The 21,339-nt window shown below is 34.8% G+C and overlaps 2 protein-coding genes across 3 annotated transcripts in view; both read right to left on the reverse strand.

Moving 5' to 3' along the window:
• The window catches only part of LOC131551408 (uncharacterized), a 44,446-nt gene extending 37,503 nt beyond the window's left edge, over positions 1–6,943 (reverse strand). Inside the window, exons 1-4 of the mRNA XM_058794353.1 lie at positions 6,875–6,943; positions 6,057–6,147; positions 2,376–2,756; positions 2,185–2,256 (exon numbers count right to left, since the gene is read on the reverse strand). Coding sequence (XP_058650336.1) covers positions 2,185–2,256; positions 2,376–2,756; positions 6,057–6,105 — 502 coding nt within the window. The 5' untranslated portion in view covers positions 6,106–6,147; positions 6,875–6,943. The remainder of the gene's footprint in view (positions 1–2,184; positions 2,257–2,375; positions 2,757–6,056; positions 6,148–6,874) is intronic.
• A 2,513-nt stretch (positions 6,944–9,456) lies between these two features.
• Positions 9,457–21,339, reverse strand: part of abca5 (ATP-binding cassette, sub-family A (ABC1), member 5) — a 31,151-nt gene continuing 19,268 nt past the window's right edge. The window contains exons 33-40 of one of the 2 annotated variants that reach the window (XR_009273672.1): positions 14,921–14,996; positions 14,720–14,814; positions 14,503–14,622; positions 14,219–14,371; positions 13,991–14,070; positions 13,856–13,911; positions 12,551–13,566; positions 9,457–11,498 (exon numbers count right to left, since the gene is read on the reverse strand). Coding sequence is in view for 1 of the 2 variants with exons in the window: in XM_058793479.1 (XP_058649462.1) it covers positions 13,426–13,566; positions 13,856–13,911; positions 13,991–14,070; positions 14,219–14,371; positions 14,503–14,622; positions 14,720–14,814; positions 14,921–14,996 (721 nt within the window). In the remaining variant the exon portion in view is untranslated. Of the gene's footprint in view, positions 13,567–13,855; positions 13,912–13,990; positions 14,071–14,218; positions 14,372–14,502; positions 14,623–14,719; positions 14,815–14,920; positions 14,997–21,339 lie in introns of both variants that reach the window. The other variant, XM_058793479.1, reaches the window with a different exon arrangement.

Below are 21,339 nucleotides of genomic sequence, written 5' to 3' on the forward strand. Positions count from 1 at the left end.
CAAGGTCTCTGAGAACCTGACAGTTCTGGAAAATGGTGGCGCTGGAGACTAAATGATTCCTGATGGTTTCACACCTAATTCTTCACCTTAATTCTTGTGCAGTTAACGTGTCTTTTCTTCTCCACCTGTTTTTTCTGACCCTGCTGGCCCAATGAGCATTTCACTGCCCAATGGTCATGCCTTAACTTTGCTAATTCTATTATTGAATTAGTATTGCATCCTTCTCATGGGCATTTAATTAGTATTATTATTTTTTTTTTTTTTTTTTTAACTTTTACTCTGAGTTCAATCTCTTTGTTTGGCTAATTTTATCTGTAAAAGAAAACCTGCCTAATAATTCAGCACACCTGAAATAAGGCGTTTTTGACTTTCAGCCTTCATGGACAATTATATATAACTTAGAAATGATTAAATACAAAATCAATAGTAGTTATTAAGATTGATGTGGTTTGGAATTGGTCAAATTTTCTTGGCAAAAAAATATGACCAGAATATCAACTTACCTAATAATTCTGCACACGGTGTATGTAAAAACATGTATGTAAATGTTCATTGTATCAAATTATTAATTTAAATGTAAGTACATAGTAGTTAAGGCCACTTAATGTAAAGGGATCCTATATCTTTATCATTACCATTATATATAGTTTGTCTCGGGGCACGCACACAGTAAGCTGCCTTTCAGAATGCGAGTAGGCCTACTGAATTCTTGAGTTCTCTTTCACAGCATACTGCACTTTTATTAACTCATCTTGTCAACAAATGGGACATTTTACTCAAAATTAAATATCTTCAAAAGATTTAGGCTTTAATAAAATTTCCCCAAGGAACATGGGGTCCTCCATGATTCTTTCCATCAGGAAAGCACTTGAAAGTGACAAGCTCATAATCACAACTTCAGAAGTGGGAAGTAGGGAATTTCCGCACATGAAGTCAGCATTATTCCTTATTTCCTTGTAGGAATCATGAAAATTCACTCACCCAAATCTAGATGGACTTGTACTTGTATGTCTGAACTAGTTGACACAGGAAATCAACTACATAATAAAGAGGTTGACTGGCAAAAAGTGTTTTATGTATTTTGAAAATACAAAAATACTAAGCTTAAATGTATTTAAATACAAAATACATTAGATTTTTTTCAAAGGTATTTAAATACAAAATAGTATTTTGTATTTCAAATACGTATTTTAAATACATTTATCAGAAATACTGCCCATCGCTGCACACATACAGTATATATTTTGAAAATATTTACATGTTTACATGTCTATATTTATATTCATATGATTTATATTATAAATAAATATATTTAATATATATAAAATAAAAAATTTCTGAAAAATATACATGCATGTGTGTGTATTTATATATACATAATAAATATACAAAGTACACATGAATGAATGAATGAATGATGCATTTATATTGCTGTACACAGGACCTCGGTTTTAACATCTCATCCAAAAGACGGTGCTTTTTGTGTCACTATACTGGGGCATTAGGACCCCCCTAGTTTTTCCCAGGAGGTCTCCCATTCAGGTACTGACCAGTCTCAACCCTGCTTAGCTTCAGTGGGCAACCAGTCTTGGGCTGCAGGGTGATATGGCTGTGATATGTATATTATATTACATAATATACATATTATGTATATTATGTATACTGTATAATATACATACTGTATATTATGTAAACAAAACTTATTTTGGATGCGATTAATCGTTTGACAGCACTAATATATATTAAATATGTGTGTGTGTATAACATAACTGCAGCGCAAACTTCTAATGAATTTTGATGGGCTGCCAATGTTCATCAGCTGAGTGGGGGAAAAAATTTCTACATTATGAAATCATTCCTCTGCATCATTGTCATTATCGCCATAGTTGTGGTCTGGACTTCTCTAACCTGTTAGAGTTAGAACAATTTTTTAACCATGAAGTTTCTAATTCTGTGGAACATAAAAAATATTTTGAGATACACCTCAGTGTTTTTGATAATACAATGTAAAACGGTTTGGTTAACAACATTTTTCAAAATTTATTTGATATTCCACAGAACAAAGAAATGTGTTTTAGAATGACATGAGGGTGAGTAAACGACAGTTTAAAAACAAATAAAAAATAAAAAACGGTCAAATTTCAATGTCTGTGTTTCATTATTTAATAGAGTTTAGAAACCTACACATGGAAAGGCTGGATCCACTTAATGTAGATGGACTTGAAGTGGAAGTTGTCAGGGATATTGTGCTGATATCTAAAAAGAAAAAAAATAATAATAATAATAAAAAATCACTTTTAATTAAATTTGTAAACTATTTTTTTTTAAGAAATAAAATAAAAAAAACAAGTATTGAAAAGCTAGAAAAACAGTACCTGTGCAGTATCCTGAACACCCATACAGTTGATTCACAAGTTCATAGACATAGTAATTGCCTGGGCAAGCTTTGACTCTGATGGGTGTTGATTGGAAATAGCAGCAGTCATACAACGTGCTTGCACAGACCTCCATGATCACCTCTCCATCCTCAATCTGAGGGTGAGAACCATTGAGCCACAGACTGTAATCTGTGTTACAGCTGCCTGCATTAACACAGCTCTCTGGCATTCGGATGTCCATTCCATTGTAGAAAAGTCGATACCAGCCATTCCAGTCAAAATATTCATCACAAATGTAAAATCCAGCTTCATCTGTGGCTCTCCAGGGATGATCCAGAGATTCATAGTTGTTACAAGGATCATTGCTGCTGAAAACAACTGTCATGAAGAAAAGGGTTGTTAATGAAAGAGCAATGTGTGAGAGCAGTGTTCATATACTGAGTTAGTTTGATCTGTGCTGAGTGTTCTTCTGGAAGTTATAAACAGGGACGGACTGGGAGGAAAAAATGGCCCTGCATTTTCTCCCAAATAGGGCCACCACAACTACAAACAGCCGCTACTATCTCACAATATTACAGCAATCAATGTATAGCATTTATGGCAAATAACATCCCAAAACCCATGGTGACCCTGCTGATCAATCAATTTTTAAATCACTTTGTTTTTATTGTTGTGATTTTTATTATTTTTAATTTCTTATTATTTTTAATGACTATTTCACTTCCTTTTATGTAAAGCACTTTGAATTACCATTGTGTATGAAATGTGCTATATAAATAAACTTGCCTTGCCTTGCCTATTGTTGTTGTTTTTTCAGCAGGGGATTGAAATACATGTATTATTAGCTATATAAACTTATATACTTGAAATCTACATAAAAAGAGCAGAAAGCAAAAATGTATATGACACAAGAATAAACATAAAATCTAGAAACCTGAAACTACAGAATTAATTCTTCAGTATTCATTTATCTGTGTGTGTGTGTGTGTGTGTGTGTCTTGTTAATCAGAGCATTCACCTCATAGGCTACTTCATTTACTCTATTTTCTAAGTTAATATCTTTCAAGTGTAACCAGGGGCGCGGGAAGATATTTTAGGTAGGGGGTGCTGTACGCGCGCGCGGGGCGGGGCAGGGGGTTGTTGGTGTGTTGCGATAGAGGCTATTTACACTAAGTGAAAATTGCAGTATTCTTTAGTGATATGCTATTTACACAGTGCAAATAGCTTTAGATTCTATTTATTCTATGTTAAAATAGCAGGATCCTGCTAATTACTTATTGCAAATATTGAATAAAAGGGTATGATTAATTGTGGCGAAAAACATTTTTAGAGAAAAACATTACTTATTGCAAATAGTGGCAATTATCTGCACCTCTGCATTGTAATACATTATAAAATAGTATGCAATAACTTATTGAGGGTAATTTTTTAATTTTATTTCAAATTATTAAATGGATGCCACCTTATTGGGACAAAAGCTCTCCCTACACCTACCCTAACCCTACCCGATAAAAATAAATGCTTTTCTGTTGTGATTTGAAATGTAAAAAGGAGAAAAAAAAAAGTTCGCCAAAAGGCAGATTCGAACCCCGGTCGATCGCGTCAAAAGAACGGTAACATATGCTTTAACATCTGCGCCACTGAATCTAACGATTGATGATCGTCTTTTGCAAATTTGACTATCCCAATCATACGTTTGTGGGTGGAATTAGTGTAAATAGCCTCTGCCAACAACATGGCTATTTGCACTTAAATAGACACTCTGATTTTTGTTTTTTAATATTCCCAACAATTAAACAGTTGCCCACGGAAAAAAAAACAGGGGGTGCTGCAGCACCCTCAGCACCCCCACTTCCCGCGCCCCTGAGTGTAACCCGTCGCTGCTGTCTCTTTATGAATGAATGGAATATATATGTGGAGTGATAAATAGCAGTGGACGCAGTGTTGCCAAACCCCTCCCTCAGAAAATCTCTAGAACCACCCTCAAAAGTCTCCATTTTTCAAAAAAAGTCGCCAAATATGAAAAGAAAGTAAATACAGGTAAATTTGGTAAAGGTAAAGGAAAGTAAATATATATCTACTTTACAAATGATGACAGTATAAAAAATAACAAAAGATGAAGTAGGCCTATAACAAAAAAAATCTGAAGTGAAATGAGGAAATGCTTAGGTCTACTTGTAACTCTACTGGACGCATTTGAATCAGTAAATTCTGAATCACAAATTCCAAGTATGGGTCACTTTCTTTTCTTTTTTCTTTTCTATTACTACAAAGTAAGTGCAAAATACTGCATCGCAGCACACATGACACGATGATGCACTGTGTCTCTCAGTATCTGGCTGACATGATTGTGCATGAATTGTGGCATAACTTTTGTGTCTGTGGTTAAAACAAGATGTTCATGCACTGATGTAATCATATTTTTTCTCCACCATCTTGATGCTTATAATGAAATGGTGCTGTGTGTTATCATGTCTGAATGGCAGATGTACTGATGTGTGTTCACTGCGTAGCAGACTCATTAGGCGCGTTCCACTTTAAGCGGCGCTGCGCAGAATGGTCAGTGACATCAAAGTACCGCGAGAGCGATATGAGAGCAGACGGATCCTATGCATTCAAATCGCTCTCGCGGTACTTTGATGTCACTGACCATTCTGCGCAGCGTCGCTTAAAGTCGAACGCACCTATTGGCATGATTGAGAGCAAACGTGAGAGGTCACGGGCCTAAGGTGTGGCCAAGTAAAAAATTAAAAATCTCCAAAAATCGCTATTTTTATTTAAATATAGCTAAAATAGCTCCTTGTCCCAAAAAATCAGTACAAGTCGCAGCAACAATGAGAAAGTAGCTAAATTTGGCGACAAAATCCCCAAATTGGCAACACTGAGTGGACGCTCGGACTAGGGTTGTCCTGGGATTTTACTACAGTGTTATAGGCTAAATGATAGTGAGAGAGACGGACAAAGGTAACCTGATGTAACTGTTCGCTTTTTTTCCTTTTAGCTTCTCCTAACCGTCTTTATCTTCATGTTTTTTTGCTTGCCATCACGAGCCCTCTCTCCTTCGCGTTAGTTTCAGTTTATTATAAGCAAAATAGATTGCAATAGCGCCCCCTTTTGTCAGATGGATTTTTTTTTTTAAAGAAATTGATGCTTTTACTTAGCAAGGATGCATTAAATAAAAAAAAGTGACAGAAAAGATGTTCATAATGATACAAACAATAAATGCTGCTCTTTTGTTCATCAATCTTGTAAAAAAAAAAAAAAAATCATCATCGATTCCACAAAAATATTAAGCAGCAGAATAGTTTCCAACACTGACAAAAATAAATGTTTCCTGAGCAGCAAATCAGCATATTAGAATGATTCGTGTGGGGACAGCGTTAAGCTTTTCTAGATGAAGATATTCTGAGAACTAATGATCTTTTATGATTTCTTTGAGGCGTGCAGTGCATTAAAGTTTTACATTCCAAACACATTTGAGAGGCCTTTTTAACTAAGTTTGACATATACATTTTTATTTGTTGCAGTGCAAATGCAGATTGCTAAAAAGCAGCAAATTATGGCAAAATGTTTGGAACACATATTTTACATTATTATTAAAAGTAAGGAACTGGAAGAATAAATTAAGGATCATTATAAATCATGATAAAGTGGACCCTATTTTAATAAAACTCTTACCGTTAAGCAACAGGAGTAGTGGCACACACAATGAGATTAGAAACCTCATTGTGGCAGACTGCTTCTGGAGACGCCAATGTGTCAAAGTGATCTGTTAAGAACAATGTGCGTAAGTAAATAAATATGCACATATTTATGCATTTATGTACATAACTACATAACATACAAACAAACAAGATATGCATATTAAATAGGATTTGGAGCATTCGGACACTCAAGATAAATCAAATGTGTACATATATTTGCATTTTATAGCAAAATATTAAAACAAGTGGAATTTTTAGGAAATAAAACTTTTCACTTTTCAATGAGAACATTTCACAAATAAAATTGGGTTTACATTTTTTTTTTTTTTTTTTTTTTTTTGTGGATACGTGATTGCAACTGACTTGCATGACAAGTCACCAAGATCAATTAGTAACACAATTAACGAAGTCGCTCAGAAGAGTGACATTCGTTCAGAGAAAATGTCACCTCTATCTCTATCGAAAATAAAAGAATATAGGCTTTATTGACCAGTATGGCCAGTACATCACATTACAACACAATAAATTACACATACCAAATATAATACAAGCCACAATATGCCAACAACCTTCATTTTTTGTACTTCTCTATTAAACAGCTTTGTTGTGTATTTTTATAAAAGTTGCAATTGGTATTCCACAATCCCTGTGATTACATCCATTCTGGATGATTAAAATGTTCATGTAGACAAAATAAGTTAAAATAAAAAACACAAAACAACTAATATGCATAACAAAAGCATTTTATTTAAAGTATAGAGTCAGATGGTATGAATGAAAAAGTAATTTCACCTGAGATGAAATGCTGCTGCAGAGCAAATCAAGGGTGATTCTCTCTCCAACAGTTCAACCAGAGCACAGTGATGCTGAACGACACATCTCAATCTTACATATTATCGATAAAGTTGGGCGGACTCTCAAACTCAGCCTTAAACCAGTTTGTACATTTATTCAATACATGGCATGTTATGTGTCATCGACCTGCCATTTAATGGTTTTACTTCCTTGTATGCATGTATAGCTTTGCTTTAGACATATTTCCCAAATACCATTATGCTATTATGCCCTATGTACTCAACCATATAGTTTATGACTTTTATAAGATTATTTTGTCATGCTTTTTTTTTTTTTTTTTTTTCATCTGGTTCATTAAGTGCATATAGGTATTTAAAATGTACCTTTTCTTTTTGATTATTTATTTATTTATTTTTTAAATATTTATGCTTAGTACATGAATTGGGACTTTATTGGGAAATTATCTTTAGATAGTACTTATTCACAATATATATATATATATATAAAGAAAAACCTCAAGAACTAAGTACGGATACAGGCCAAGCTCTTATTACAAACTAACTCCTGGTCAAAAATGCTGCAAAGCAACTTTCAGCATAATGACAGAAGTGTACTTGTCAGTTATAAATGATTGTGACTGGCTGATCAAGATTCTTTTATTCATGTTTTAAGAACAGAGAAAGAAAAAGAAAGACAGACACTCCCAACTCCCTCACACACAGAGAGAGAAAGAGAGAAAAAAATGCTGGTTTAATCCACTTTCGCAATTAAGCAACATCATATTGGTTTAGTGGGATATCATAGCTATAATGTCTGATTGCATTTTGAAAAAAAAAAAAAAAGAAATATAAAAAGCTGCCCTTTCAACATACAATGAAAGTAAATTGTGACCAGTGGCTGCCAAGCTCCAAAAAGGACATACAATTTCACACTTGCATTGAATTAACAAGATATTCACAAAAACCAATGACATCTACTTTAGAGATTTTATTAAATTTTTTTGGATTCTGCATTTTTTTGGTACATTTTACCTCTAAAAGAAAACCTAATCATTTTCCACACCTGAGTATACAGCATTTTTTCACTTCCAGACCTTGTTAACAATTGTATATCACTTATTAATGATTAAATGCAAAATTAATATTAGTTATTAAAATTGATGTGGTTTGGAATTGGTAAAATTAGCTTGGGGAAAAAAAAACAAACAAACAGAATATCAACTTGCATAATAATTGTGCACGCACTATATATACTCTTCATTCAAGTCATATGGAATATATATATATATATATATATATATATATATATTTATTTTTAAAGGAAGAAAGCCATTCAAAGTGATTAGGAACAACAACATGATGCGTGTAAAAAAAAAGTATTTACAGGTGAAACAACTCTCACTTTCTAACAATGAGGTCCTAATGAGGACAGCTGCCAACTCCATCAACACAAACTTCCACAAAATCCACTTATTCAGCTCTATATTCACACTAGGTTGGAAAATTCAGAGAATCATTTTGATCCTGAGATGTGCAGGATGGCTCATATGCACAATGCTGTTGAAATACCGAACAACCAGTGGATTGCAACACGTTTGTCAATAAAACATTTCAATTTAAACCCGCAACATTTTAACATTAGAGGACTGTTGTGCCTACTGAATTTTGGGGTATTTCATTTCTGTCATGCAAAGTGTTGCAATCAGAAAAACTAGTGTTGCAATGCAACAAAAGACAAATGTTTAGTATTTAGGTCATTTTAGGTTTTGTTTTTGGTTTTGTGTAAATGAAAGGGCAAATGAGAGCAGCTCTGTCATTGTTATATGTCATGCCAATGAGAGCAAGAATGATTAACATCCAACAAAACCAACCACTACGCAGAATGCAAACAGTAAAGTGCAAATGTTGTTTGCATTTTAGATGCAGAACATTGCAAGTCATTGGCAGGTTTTCAAACTTCAAACCAAACAAACATCACAACAATAGGACCTGTTTCACATAACCTGTCAAACAGCGCAGTGAACCGAGAACTACAATAATGGCATGTACAGATTAAATACCACATGAAATTTGAACTTTATTTTGCCATTCCAGACTGTTGCTGTGCAAGTGGGGCCGCTGTGGTGTAAGATGTCAGCAGGAAACTCCAGCATCACCTGCCAGACAGTGACACAGAAAGATGCTTTCACAGGTTTCTTGAAATCTGAGCAAGAAAAAGGATTACAGTGAGAACTCCAAAGGATGGAAATCAAAGGATAGCAAAGCAAAAAAAAAAAAACTGTAGTACTGAAAAAGTGGCATCTTTCTTCCCACGACATTTATCGTTAGAGTAGTTCTGATCTTTGCAGGAATCTTTATAAAAACTGGTAACACTTCAAAGTTTACTAACATTGGTGAACCTGAACTAACAGTGAACATTACTTCTACAGCATTTATTAAACCTTAGTACATTTTAATTTCAACAATTACAAATACTGTACATTTTAAAAGCAAGCTGTACCTGTTAACATTAATACACTGTAAACAATCATAAACAGTAAACATTTTAAAGATTTTAAATGCTGTAAAAATACACCAATGTTCACAAGTTTGAGGTCAGTAAGATTTTTAATAATAATAAAAAAAAAAAAAACTCAAGAATGCATTAAATATAACCAGTCACTGTAAAGACATGTATAATTAGCAATTAACAAATAACATTTCTATTTCAAATAATTGCTGTTCTTTTGAATTTTGCATCATGTTTCCACAAAAATAGTAAGTAGCACAACCATTTTAACATTGACATTAGAAATGTTTCTTTATCAAATCAGCATATTATAATGATTTCTGAAGGATCATGTGACACTGAAGACTGAAGTAATGATGCAGAGAATTCAGCTTTATCATCACATGAACAAAACTTTTATTTAAAAAACTGAGTAGATTAAAAACCGTTATTTTAAATTGTAAAAAGATTTCACAACATAACAGTTGTTACTATATCTTTGATCAAATGAATGCAGCTTTGGTGGAGACTTCTTTCTAAAGCAATAAAGAAAATACAGCCATGTATACACGTTTATGAAACTTCTTTTAAAACATGTTTTGTGGCAAGCTGCAAGAACAATTTTATCATTGTCTCATCTCAAAATGTATTACTGATTAATGGAGCAGGATGACTGGAAACAAAAATACCTCGCCAGTGTTTTTTTCTCTCTGTAGTGTGGGAGTGAACCTATGGTAACTAACTTTGTAACTTCGGAAACTGGTCATATTAGACAGAATTTGAAAAAAAAAAAAAAGTAGTAGTATATTTTGTATAAAATAAAATTAAGTCTAATGTTACAGAAAACAAATGCAACATACAATATTCTGTGCTGAACAATTGGGTTTCATGCCACTTTAAATACTAAATTTTGCATTAAGATTAAGAACAGCTCATCTCAAATACAAATTTAGTTTATATTTCTTAAAATTAGTAAAACCAACCAGTCAGATCATTTTGAATCTACATATATATATATATATATATATATATACCACCTCACCACCTTATTAAAATTTCTGCAGTCATCACCACCAGGTAAAACTTTAAACCAGACACGAACGATCGATAGAACGATAGATAGAATGATAGATAGATAAGCACAGTTCATGTTATAGTTTGAAGTAAAACATGAAATGGGCAACTTTTTCACAGTCCAAAAATTAACAACATTCTGAATACAATTTATTTTCAAACAGAATTTTTGCATACAAAGGGCAGGAAATGGGCACTAGGGGAAGAGTGCAAAGCGTTCTAAAAGATTATATATTTGTGGCTACATTGTACTGCAAGACACATCTGAGTTCACAAGAGAGACAACATTAATATTGCAGTTCGCAATGACACCGTCTACATAATACAATAAATACTCACACACACACGCACACAAGTATTCATATATTGCACTTTGGAGGAAATAAAGGTCTTGGTTAAATAGATGTTAGATAGTTTTCAATATAATCATCCCATTCCAACCCAGTTCAGCAAAGACTAAACCGGTCAGTGTTAAACGTTACAGAAGATGTTATACATTACTGACATAACAGGCTATATATGTGCAAAAATTACAATTATATCCCATTGAAAATTCACTGTGTCTGCTCTGCACGTCAGCCATAATTACTCCATTATGAGGACATCTTTTTGTTCTTTAAATCTTTGCAGAACTTTGTAGATGCTACAGAGGTTGAATTGTGTGCCTCTAAAAACGGACAATACAAGACAACAAGAGTTTGATTAACTGTAAAATCAAACTTTGTCAGGAAGATGAAGTCAAAAAATAAAATAAAATCTAAAGTCCACATAACATGCCATCTTGGCATTGATTACAATTTTTGAGGACTGTTCCAAACAACACTATATACAACCTTTCACATTCAGCTAGGTTTAAATGTCCAAAAAAATTAACAATTGAGTATACTCAGAAAAATAAAAACCATCTACAAACAGATTTGCTCAAGAGCAACCATGAAACACCTAGCAAACATCTTTTAGAAGTTCTACCAACAAGAGAACCAGCACTTGGGGCAGAGTTCCTCATACCAACACACGGTTCAGCACCATCACCATCGCTCAGAGCTGGATAAAGAAACATCTACTGGACAAAGGAAATCAGCAAGTTACCAGAAAGATGCACCAAATGAAAACACACGTTTGTATAGTTTTGAAATGAAAACACTTCCTGATGAGTAGAATACATTGGTGTATTAGCTTCAATACTTCAGCCAACATGAAGAGAAATGAGAAGGGCAGCTCACTCCCACTAATGAAGAATACCTTTAATTGACAATACTTTACAATAATGTTTAATTAGTTAACATAAATTAATGCATGTTTGGTCATAAAACAATAAATTAATTAAACCAAAACGCTTTTAAAAATAACAAATGAAAAATGTTAAGAAAAATAAACATGGGGAAGTGGAATTAATAAATTGATTGGGATTGATCAAATGCTGTAAATCGGTCTTTAATTGTTATTAGCTATTGCATTAACTAATGTACATAACATTATTTTAAAGTATTACCCATTAACGCATTAATAAAAAGCCCAAAAATGTAATACTTTGCCAGTAGTATAGACATTTTTTTTGTTGTAAATTGTTGACTCTTGAAAGGCATTCTCCAATGTGCCTCACAAAAGAAATCTATTTTAGAATTGTACATATTATTGGCAAACAAAAAGAGAGGTGATCATTTAATCATTTTAACATTTAAATAAAAATATCCCAAAAGGTATAAAAAGGCAGACCCTCTTGAACGAGAACCAACCAAAACGAGCCCAAGCTGAATGCAAACTTCTAATTGTGGTGCTCAAGACTTACTCTGGATACTTTAAACCCACATCAAATGCTTTACTATAAAACGTCACCCACTGTACATTCAAGGATCACGGTTCCTACATTGGTAATTTTTGTTAACAAAAAAAAAAAAAAAAAAAAAAAATCAAATAAAAGACCTCACTCAGCAGTATGCAACTAATCTGGAGTGCTACATGGTTCAGTGTGGATTGTGAGAACTACATTCTTAAGCTACTGATTTTAAATGATAAAACTGTTCCTAAAGGAAGGCCACCCGATGATGGGATGGAAAAGGTATGACAGGGAGAAGTTCTTCATCGTCTCGATTAACCCACTTGCTTACTCACTGTGAGTGCTTAGCCCTGTTTTTCTTTGGAGAGCTCTGTGTGAAAGCCTGAAACACGTGCTGGTGTTTGAGAAAGGAGTCTTGTGGATCTCCCAGGTGCAGCAGAGACAGAAGAGGCTTCATGCACCGGCAGGGCCGCTCTGCCCTAAAAAGGGTTACAAGAAACGAGAGCAGCCCTATACATGCTGGTAAATCTCAGTGTTAATGCTGCCTGAAAGTTTGCACACATCTGTAATGAGATTCTCCTGTCTGAAAACTTACCTTACAACAGTACACATAGATAATAACGTAATACAGCCATACACACAGAGACGCAAGTTTATATCCCATGCTACAGACACCTAAAAGCACTGTTTTGGTGTCGATGTGAGTGAGACTTTGGTACCGATTTGATAATGTGGAACCTGCTCCATGCAATTAATATCCCAGTGACTGACTTGGTGCATATGGAAACAATGGAACGGTGTGTTTGATATACATCAGGTGAACGGAAGATATAAGAATTTACAGAGAGTGAGAATTTAAAAAATAAAATCTCTTCATAAAAACAAATGACAACAACAAAACAAAGAACTGCCAAGTCTAGCTCGGCGTTTACAGCTGACACTAAATTCATGTGTCAGATACCATCTGAGCAAGTGCCAATACCAGAGCCAACGCAACTTTCACAGCCCACACACACACACACACACGTCCTGTATGTGTGCTGGTGGCTGCTGGAGTCTCCACAGTCTATTGTCCTGCGAGTCCCATCAGTTTAAGGCTCTTTAAGGCAAAGGACGGCACATGCAGAGCGATAGAGAAAGAGACAGAGAAAAAAAAAAGAAAAAAAAAAAGAAGGGCACATCGCTTCAGGGAAGGCTGGACAGGATTGGCTCATAGCTGGTGTACTATGCTGTCAGCGTGATTGACGGATACAGGGCCGTCCTGTCTCAGTCTCTGCCATTGAAAAGTTGTGCTAAGCGATCCGACCTCCTCTTCTTCATTATCTTGCTCTTTAGCGAACTCCATGAAAACCTGCAGAACAGAAAATCCTAAATTAACATCAGTGTCTTTGCTTTGTTTCCTAATGCTAAACAAGATAAATTAATCTGAGAAGAAAAATTGCACAAGATATTAAAACGTATTTACAAAAAATGCAAAGTCTACTTTGCATTACTCCACTGGTAATTTTTAAGTCTAAACATCATTACATTTAAATTTTATATTAATATAATATTATAATTAATATATTATTTTTATATTTTAAATAAATACATCATTTTTTGCAGTATTTATTAATTTTTTTAAATACATTGTGACATACTTGTTCAAGCGTTGACTGGGAGAAGTTGTACTCTTCAAAGTTAAAGTTCTGTTTAGCTGTGAAGAAATTAGAAGAACGGTCAAAAATTTTTATTCTTCATAAAAACTGTGTAGCTGTTATGTGTCCATTTCTTACCACTTTCTAACTGGGCAAAGGACTTGGCTAGTGACTTCACATCTTCCATTGGAATTTTATACACCATCAGAGTGGCAAAACTGCAAAGATCCAAGACACACACACAAAAATGACCTTTCTAACTCCCAGAAGTTTTACATTCTACTTTTATGTCAGACATTTGCAGTTTAGTGCTTGAATTGTGATTTAATCTTTTTTTTTTTCTAAACCAATGCAGACACGTCTTACCTGTCCTGACGAGCAGCGTGGGGAAATATTTTCAGTATCTCTTTGTGCAACAGCGCTACCTGCTGGAGACCTGTGAGCTCCTCCCTGAGATTAATCTCTAGGCTGTAGCCTCTCCCAAACTTCCCCTTCAGGTGCTGAATAGAGCCAATACACCTGCAGGGGGCAACATAAGAAAATGTTACTTGCTTTCTGTTCTGCTTTACTTGCTTGCTCAGAAATTCTCTTTATGTTCATGTTAATCCATGCCATTTTAACTATGGCTTTTATCCATCTCAAAGTCCCACCTCAGCTGACCAGAAACCATGATTGCCACACGGTCACACACAGCCTCGGCCTCTTCCATGTAGTGGGTGGTCAATATGGCTCCTCGCTGTTTGTTCTTAAAGGCAGCACGGATCGCCCTCCTATTGGAGTGAACCACAGAAATGTTCATTTTTGCAGACCTGTTTTATATGTACGCATTTTGATTATATCAAGTAACATTAGTGTAGTAAATTTTACCACATGCGTTGTTTTGATTTGGGATCCATTCCTGTAGATGGTTCATCCAACAGAACTATCTGAGGATTTCCCAGCATGCTTAGTGCAAAGCACAGCTAGTATGAAAAATATTTAAAAATAAGCCTAAAATACACAAAGTCTGATTTTTCATAATAATATTGAATTTAATGTTTTTTTTTTTGTTGTTTTTTTTTTACTTGCCTTCCTCTTTAGCCCTGCAGACAGGTTTTTTGCCTGTTTGTAAAGATGATCCTTCAGCTCTAGAGCATTCACAACACTGTGAAGACACAATATTTAAACCTTGAACTGTGGTGGGCACACTGTATATTGTGGTGGACAAATAGTCACATTGATAACAGAAAGCAAGCAGATTTGCCAAAGGCTGGTTAAAGGACAACACTTGCTGGCCATAAATCACTCTTATTTAGCTATGAAAGCACATTTTGCATGATCAACTAAAAAAAATTCTGTTCCCATGACAATACAATTTTTTCCCCCATTAAATATTTGCAGTTTACTGTGTCACTTGCAATGCTACACTAGACAGACCATAAAATACCTTTAATGTGATTCACTTTAAAGTAAAAATGTAATAAAATTTATAAATAATAATAATAAAAAAAAAGCTGTGGTGGTTAATAAATAAAATATGCCATGTTTAAAAGCCTGATTTGTGGGTTTTCTTTAAACCTTTCAAATCTTTTTCTGATTTGTACACTACCATTCAAAAGTTTGGGGTCAATAAGAAATTATTTTTTAAAAAGATATTACTATTTTTTTTTTTAAAGATACTCAGCAAATGAATTAAAACGGACAGAAAACATTTATAATGCTACAATTGTTTTTAAATAATAATAATAAAAAACAAACAACAACAAAAAAAAACATTGTTTTGATCTTTTAATTTATCAAAGAATAATGGTTGCTGAAAATTCATTATTATATTCAGTGTTTCCCCTGCCATTATATTAGGGGGGCACTCTGCCCCCTCAACAGCACCCCCGTTATTTAATTTAATTTTCTTTTTTTAATTTTACACACACACAACATCATAACATCCATTAAAACAACAACAACAGACATATAATCAATACTTTAAAGAGTCCAGTCAAAAGGAAGAGAGAGAGGGAGGGAAAAAAGAAAAAAACTAAATAAGTCATTCCTTTATATAATCAAGTATGTTAAAGAAAAAACACTGCCCAGCATCAATAGTAGAGGGCTTGGCCCCATTAATTTGCGTTGTTGTACATTCACAAGTCACCATTTTCAGGAGTCTATGGATCCAATATGTTTTTCCACACGTGCAGTGTAAACCAGTTCTGTATTATTGTCTTTTTCGCAACCGTAAAACCAGCAAACAACATTCTCTTTTGTATTAAGCTTATACAGAGACCAGAATTATCATTAAGAAGACACAAACTTGGGTTAGCAAAGCAACCAATTTGTAGTAAGGAGGATAAAACCAGGTTTACATGTGTCCATAGATTAATGACGATAGGACACTCCAAAAACATATGAAGAAAAGTACCTGATGATGCAGTATTACATATGGCAGTTAAAATTTGGTTGTAGTTTCATTTTGAATCTTTTGTAAGGAGTTATGTATGCTCTATGAATGACTTTGAAGTGAATAAGACGATGAGCCAAGTTTTTAAGATGTTAAACTGAGGTTAGATCACACCCAGTCATCAGATAAATTAGGGTCAGATAATTCCCAATTCCAAATAGATTTAATAGAAAGAGGTTTTGTAATGCAATCCATAATTATATTATATATTAAGGAAACAGATGGCCAACCAGATGATGGTGCAATCCAATCCCGCATAGGTTGAGAGGAAATGGGAAATGGCCAAGGAACTCCATACGCTTTGAGAGCAGAACGTAATTGAAGAAAGACAAAATATGCGGATGCTGGTAAACTAAATTTGGTTCTTAATGTCTGAAATGAACAGAGGCCCTGGTTATCATATATATATAAAAAAATCGCAAGTGTTTATGCCTAAAGACGACCAAGAGGGTTGGACAAATGGACGATTTCCTCATACAAAATTAAAATTGTGCCATAAAGGTGTACTGTTACGAAATTTGAAGGGTCCTCCTATCAGACGTTCCTGTGCCAGTAAATAACATACACTACATTGCCAAAAGTATTGGGTCACCCCCTTTTAATGAACAGGTTTGCCTAATTTAGTAATTTCCATGAGTACAAATCTTAATGTTTAAGCATATAATGATATTCTAGGGAATTGTGTGCTTCTAATTTTAAAGCAACAGTTTGGACAGGACCCTTTTCTATTCTAACATGACAATGCCTCTGAAAAGAAATGAAAATAATTTTTCACTTTCAATGAAAAGAAAGTTAAACCGAGGAAACAAATTCATCTTAACTGTGGAGATTCTTCCTTGAAGAGAGATTTTAAGATTATTCCATCTTTGAATGTCATTTTTGACCTTAACTAGAATACTATTAAAATTGTCTCTGGCAATCTTATGGATGTTTTTATATATGGTAATGCCCAAATAGATGAAAGATTCCTTAATAGGGATAAACTTTAACATTGTTAATTGGCATTAAAGCAGATTTGCTTATAATAATAATAATAATAATAATAATAATAATAATAATAATAATAATATTACCATTCAAGACTGATGCTGCACAGTGTTAATTTCGTCGACGAAGACGAAAAATATTCGTCAACGAACCTTTTTTCTGTGACTAAGACGAGACATTGACGAGCTAAAATTAATATCTGATGATAAAAGCTATGACGAAATTTATGCCGCGTCTTCATTAACAAGACGAGACGGGACTAAAATGTTATTTGAGGACTACCGGACATTCAAAATACATCCTATAGGCTAAGTTAACTGTATTGTCTTTCAAAATGTGCGTCTGTGTCATTGGATTGCATTCAGATGAGGGGCGTTTATCTAGTCTCAGTATGGCAGCTGCAGCGGACAGATAGGCTACCAAAACTCGAACTAGCGATCTGAAACAATAGCCTCAACACCCAAAGGGATAGGGTGACCAGACGTCCCGTTTTTCCCAGGAGTCACAGTTCGTTGTCGATTAACTTAAGTTAGTGACAGCGGAATCGCGCTGATAGAAGTGCTCTCTCTCACGCACGCTCCACTTCTTCAGTTCTCATACAGCGCGCGATCAGTTCTCAGTGCTCAAATACACACACAGCAGTTCAAATGTCTATTGTGTAAAGTATCTCACGTAAATACAGTCAGTTATGGCTTAAGTGAGCATAAACAGGTGGGTGAAAACTGAATGCATGTCAGTATTACATGCATGCCTTCCGTCTTAAAGGGACAGCATTCCTATCCGTGTTAACCAACAAAAGATGTTAAATAAATGAATAATTAAGTAAAGCTATTGTATCTGAAAAATGAGTTTAATTTGTATCTCTACCAATTTTTCCAAATTCAATCCTTGATTCAAATTTCTCATAAGTTTAACTGATTTGGTCTAAAGAGAGAAGAATTGATGCCTATTTTTGTTTGAATACTACATATAAAATAGCTACCAAAATAAATGTTGTTAACAGCACTTTGACTAAAAGCAATGACTAAAAGTTGATAAAAATACAATGAATTTTCGTCGACTAAAACTATGAAAGACTCAAATGACTAAAATGTGACTAAGACTATTAAGCATTTTCGTCTCAAGATAAAGACTAAGACTAAATAAAAAATGCCTGCCAAAATTAACACTGATGCTGCAGGTGAGTGGCATAATGTCTTAATCACAGAAATGAAATGTTCACCAAAGCCGAAACATTGCAGAACTGCCCACATATAATTCCACTGTAGCCTGTCAAAGGCTTTTTCTGCATCAAGTGTAAGAAAACACACAAGGGCCCGGATGAGAGTCTGCAAAGTCAAGAATATGAAAGAGTCTACGCATACTGTCAGATGCATTGCGCCCCTTGATAAAACCGGTTTGGTCCTCCTTGATCAAACTATGAATTACCTTCTCCATACGAGAAGCAAAAACTTTAGCATAGATTTTTAGATCACATGGGATAAGTGATATCAGTCTGTAGCTGGAACAATCTAATGGATCTTTCCCTTTTTTAAGAAGTAATGATATCAATGATGTTTTTTGATCTCTATGAAATACACCATGTTCAATTGCAAAATTAAATGAATTAAGCATAAGTGTCCCTACCAAATCACAAATTTCGAAATATAATTTAGGGGGGAGACCATCTAGACCCGGCGATTTGCCCTTTTGAAGGCTTTTTAGAGAGACGTGGAGCTCCTCCAATCTTAATGGGGCCTCCAAAGATTCTTTATCCATCTGTGAGATCTGAGGCAATTCCAATTTATCGAAATGCTGCTTACAAATTGGTTCATCAAAATCTGTTTCGGCTTTATACAGATTTGTGTAAAAACCTTTAAATATGTTATTAATTGCCGCAGGGTTCGTGGTGACCTGACCATCTGATGATTTTATTGCGCTAATATATGCCTTAGACTCACATTCTTAGCCTAAGGGCCAATAGGTGACTAGGTCTCTCTGATTCATAATAATATTTTTGCCTAGTCCTATGTAAGATAAATTCCGCCTTTGAGTGTGAAAGTAAATCATATTCTTCTTTTAAAGAGGACAGCTGTGTAGCCTGTTGCTCAGTAAAAGGTTGTTTTTGTAGGTTTTGTAATGATTGGATTTTACTTTCTAATTGTGTAAACTGGTGAATTTTTCGCTTTGGCAAGAGTAGAAGAGAAAGATATACAGAAACCTTGTATAGTACACTTAGTCATTTCCCACAGTATTTGAGGATCCACAATCTGAGGGCATATTAATTTCAAGAAATTCCTTTATATATTCTTTTAGAGAAGTAATGAAAGTCTGATTACTTAATAATGACATGTTAAAGCGCCATCTAGGGGATTTGGCTTTAATATCGGAAAGAGGAATATTTCATAACACAGCAGAATGATCAGATAATAAAATTGGTAATATAGAGATGGAGGAATTAGACAAAATTAAAGATGGGCTGAGAAATATGTAGTCTATCCTAGAGAAAGTCTTATGTCTATTAGGGAAAAAAAGTGAAGTCCTTAGATTTAGTATTCTGAATTCTCCAAAGATCAGTGAGCTCAAGTTGAGCTCAGTGATAAATTTATTCAGTAATTTAGAAGATGCATTGACTGTTGTATCAGATTGAGATTTATCCAAAGCAGGATTTACGACAGCATTAAAATCACCACCCACCACTAATGGGCAATCAGTCTGCTCAAGTAATGTTTTGGAAACATTTGTAAAGAATGTACTGTCTGTCTCATTTGGACCGTAAATAGAGACCAATGCTAACCTATTATTATGTATTTTGCAACGGATAAAAACAAATCTACCCTCCTCATCACTTCCGTATGTTCAATTGTTAAATTTAACTTCCTGTTAAGAAGGATAAGTACCCCCTGCGTTTTATTAAGAGCGCAGGAAAAGGCTGCCAATTTATAATACTTATTCTGGAAACGTGCCACGTCTGATTGTTTTAAATGCGTCTCTTGTATCAGCGCACAGGAAATCGATTCACGGTGTAAATATTCTAATATACGGGTTCGTTAAACAGTAGAATTTAGGCCATTCAAATTCAATGATAAAATATTTAAGAGTATGCATTGAATATTCATAATCCCAAAACTCTATTCAGTAAATGAAGAAAAGCAAAAGCACTCCCATTCTGTAAGTAACATGTAAACACTGGTGTGCATTCTAGATACCAAACCCCCTAGAAGAAAAATCCTTTTAGAAATAAGGTAAAGTAAATAAAAGTATGAATGTCTGTTGTGAAAAATAAAAGCAACACAGAAACAGGAACAACAAACAACTATAAACAAGAAACAACTCAGACCGCACATTACCGAGAACGTAGGTCTGATTGAGCAACAAAGAATGGTGATGTGTGACTGGTTCAACGCAAGACATGTCCCCAAAAGGCCCACATAGCCAAAAATTATTGTAATTAAACCTACTCTCCATCGGACCCCTCCAAAAAAACAAAAAACAAAGGTTGTTAGTCTTACCAGTAAAGAGACAGTTGTGCCGGATAAATAGGAACAATATCTCAGGAGGAGAGAGAGAGAGAGAGAGAGAGAGAGAGAGAGGGGCCGAAGAGATGGAGATGGTGGTCGCTGTTTTCCCGTTGCCTTGTAGAGCTGTAGCATAAGTCGTCTTCTGTGACAGTGAGCTGATAAAATCCTCCGCTTTCTGAGGAGAGTCGAACATCATCTGCTCACCCTTGTGCCGTAGTTTAATTACCACCGGATAGGTGAGGAAGGGCTGGAGACCAAGTGCTGTCATCTTCTTCAAGACTGGATTAAAGCTCTTTCTCTTGGTAGTTGTGGCTGGACTACAGTCGGTAAAAAATAGTAGCGTGACATTGTCCTGTGTACATTTTACTGGATATGCCTGCCGAGCACCCCCTCTGGACTGCCGATCTGTCATGCCATCTTAGTACACAGAAGATGCAAGTGCATGGCCGATCGGAGTTTTTCCTTCCATCATACATGCGATGGGCCCGGTCAATCTCGATGTCACGGCCTTTCAGGGAAGGGATCCACTTGGAAAGATTAGATTTGAGGAAGCTAGCTGCATCGGA

Source organism: Onychostoma macrolepis, chromosome 12 (assembly GCF_012432095.1).
Source record: "Onychostoma macrolepis isolate SWU-2019 chromosome 12, ASM1243209v1, whole genome shotgun sequence".
NCBI classification, from domain to species: domain Eukaryota; kingdom Metazoa; phylum Chordata; class Actinopteri; order Cypriniformes; family Cyprinidae; genus Onychostoma; species Onychostoma macrolepis.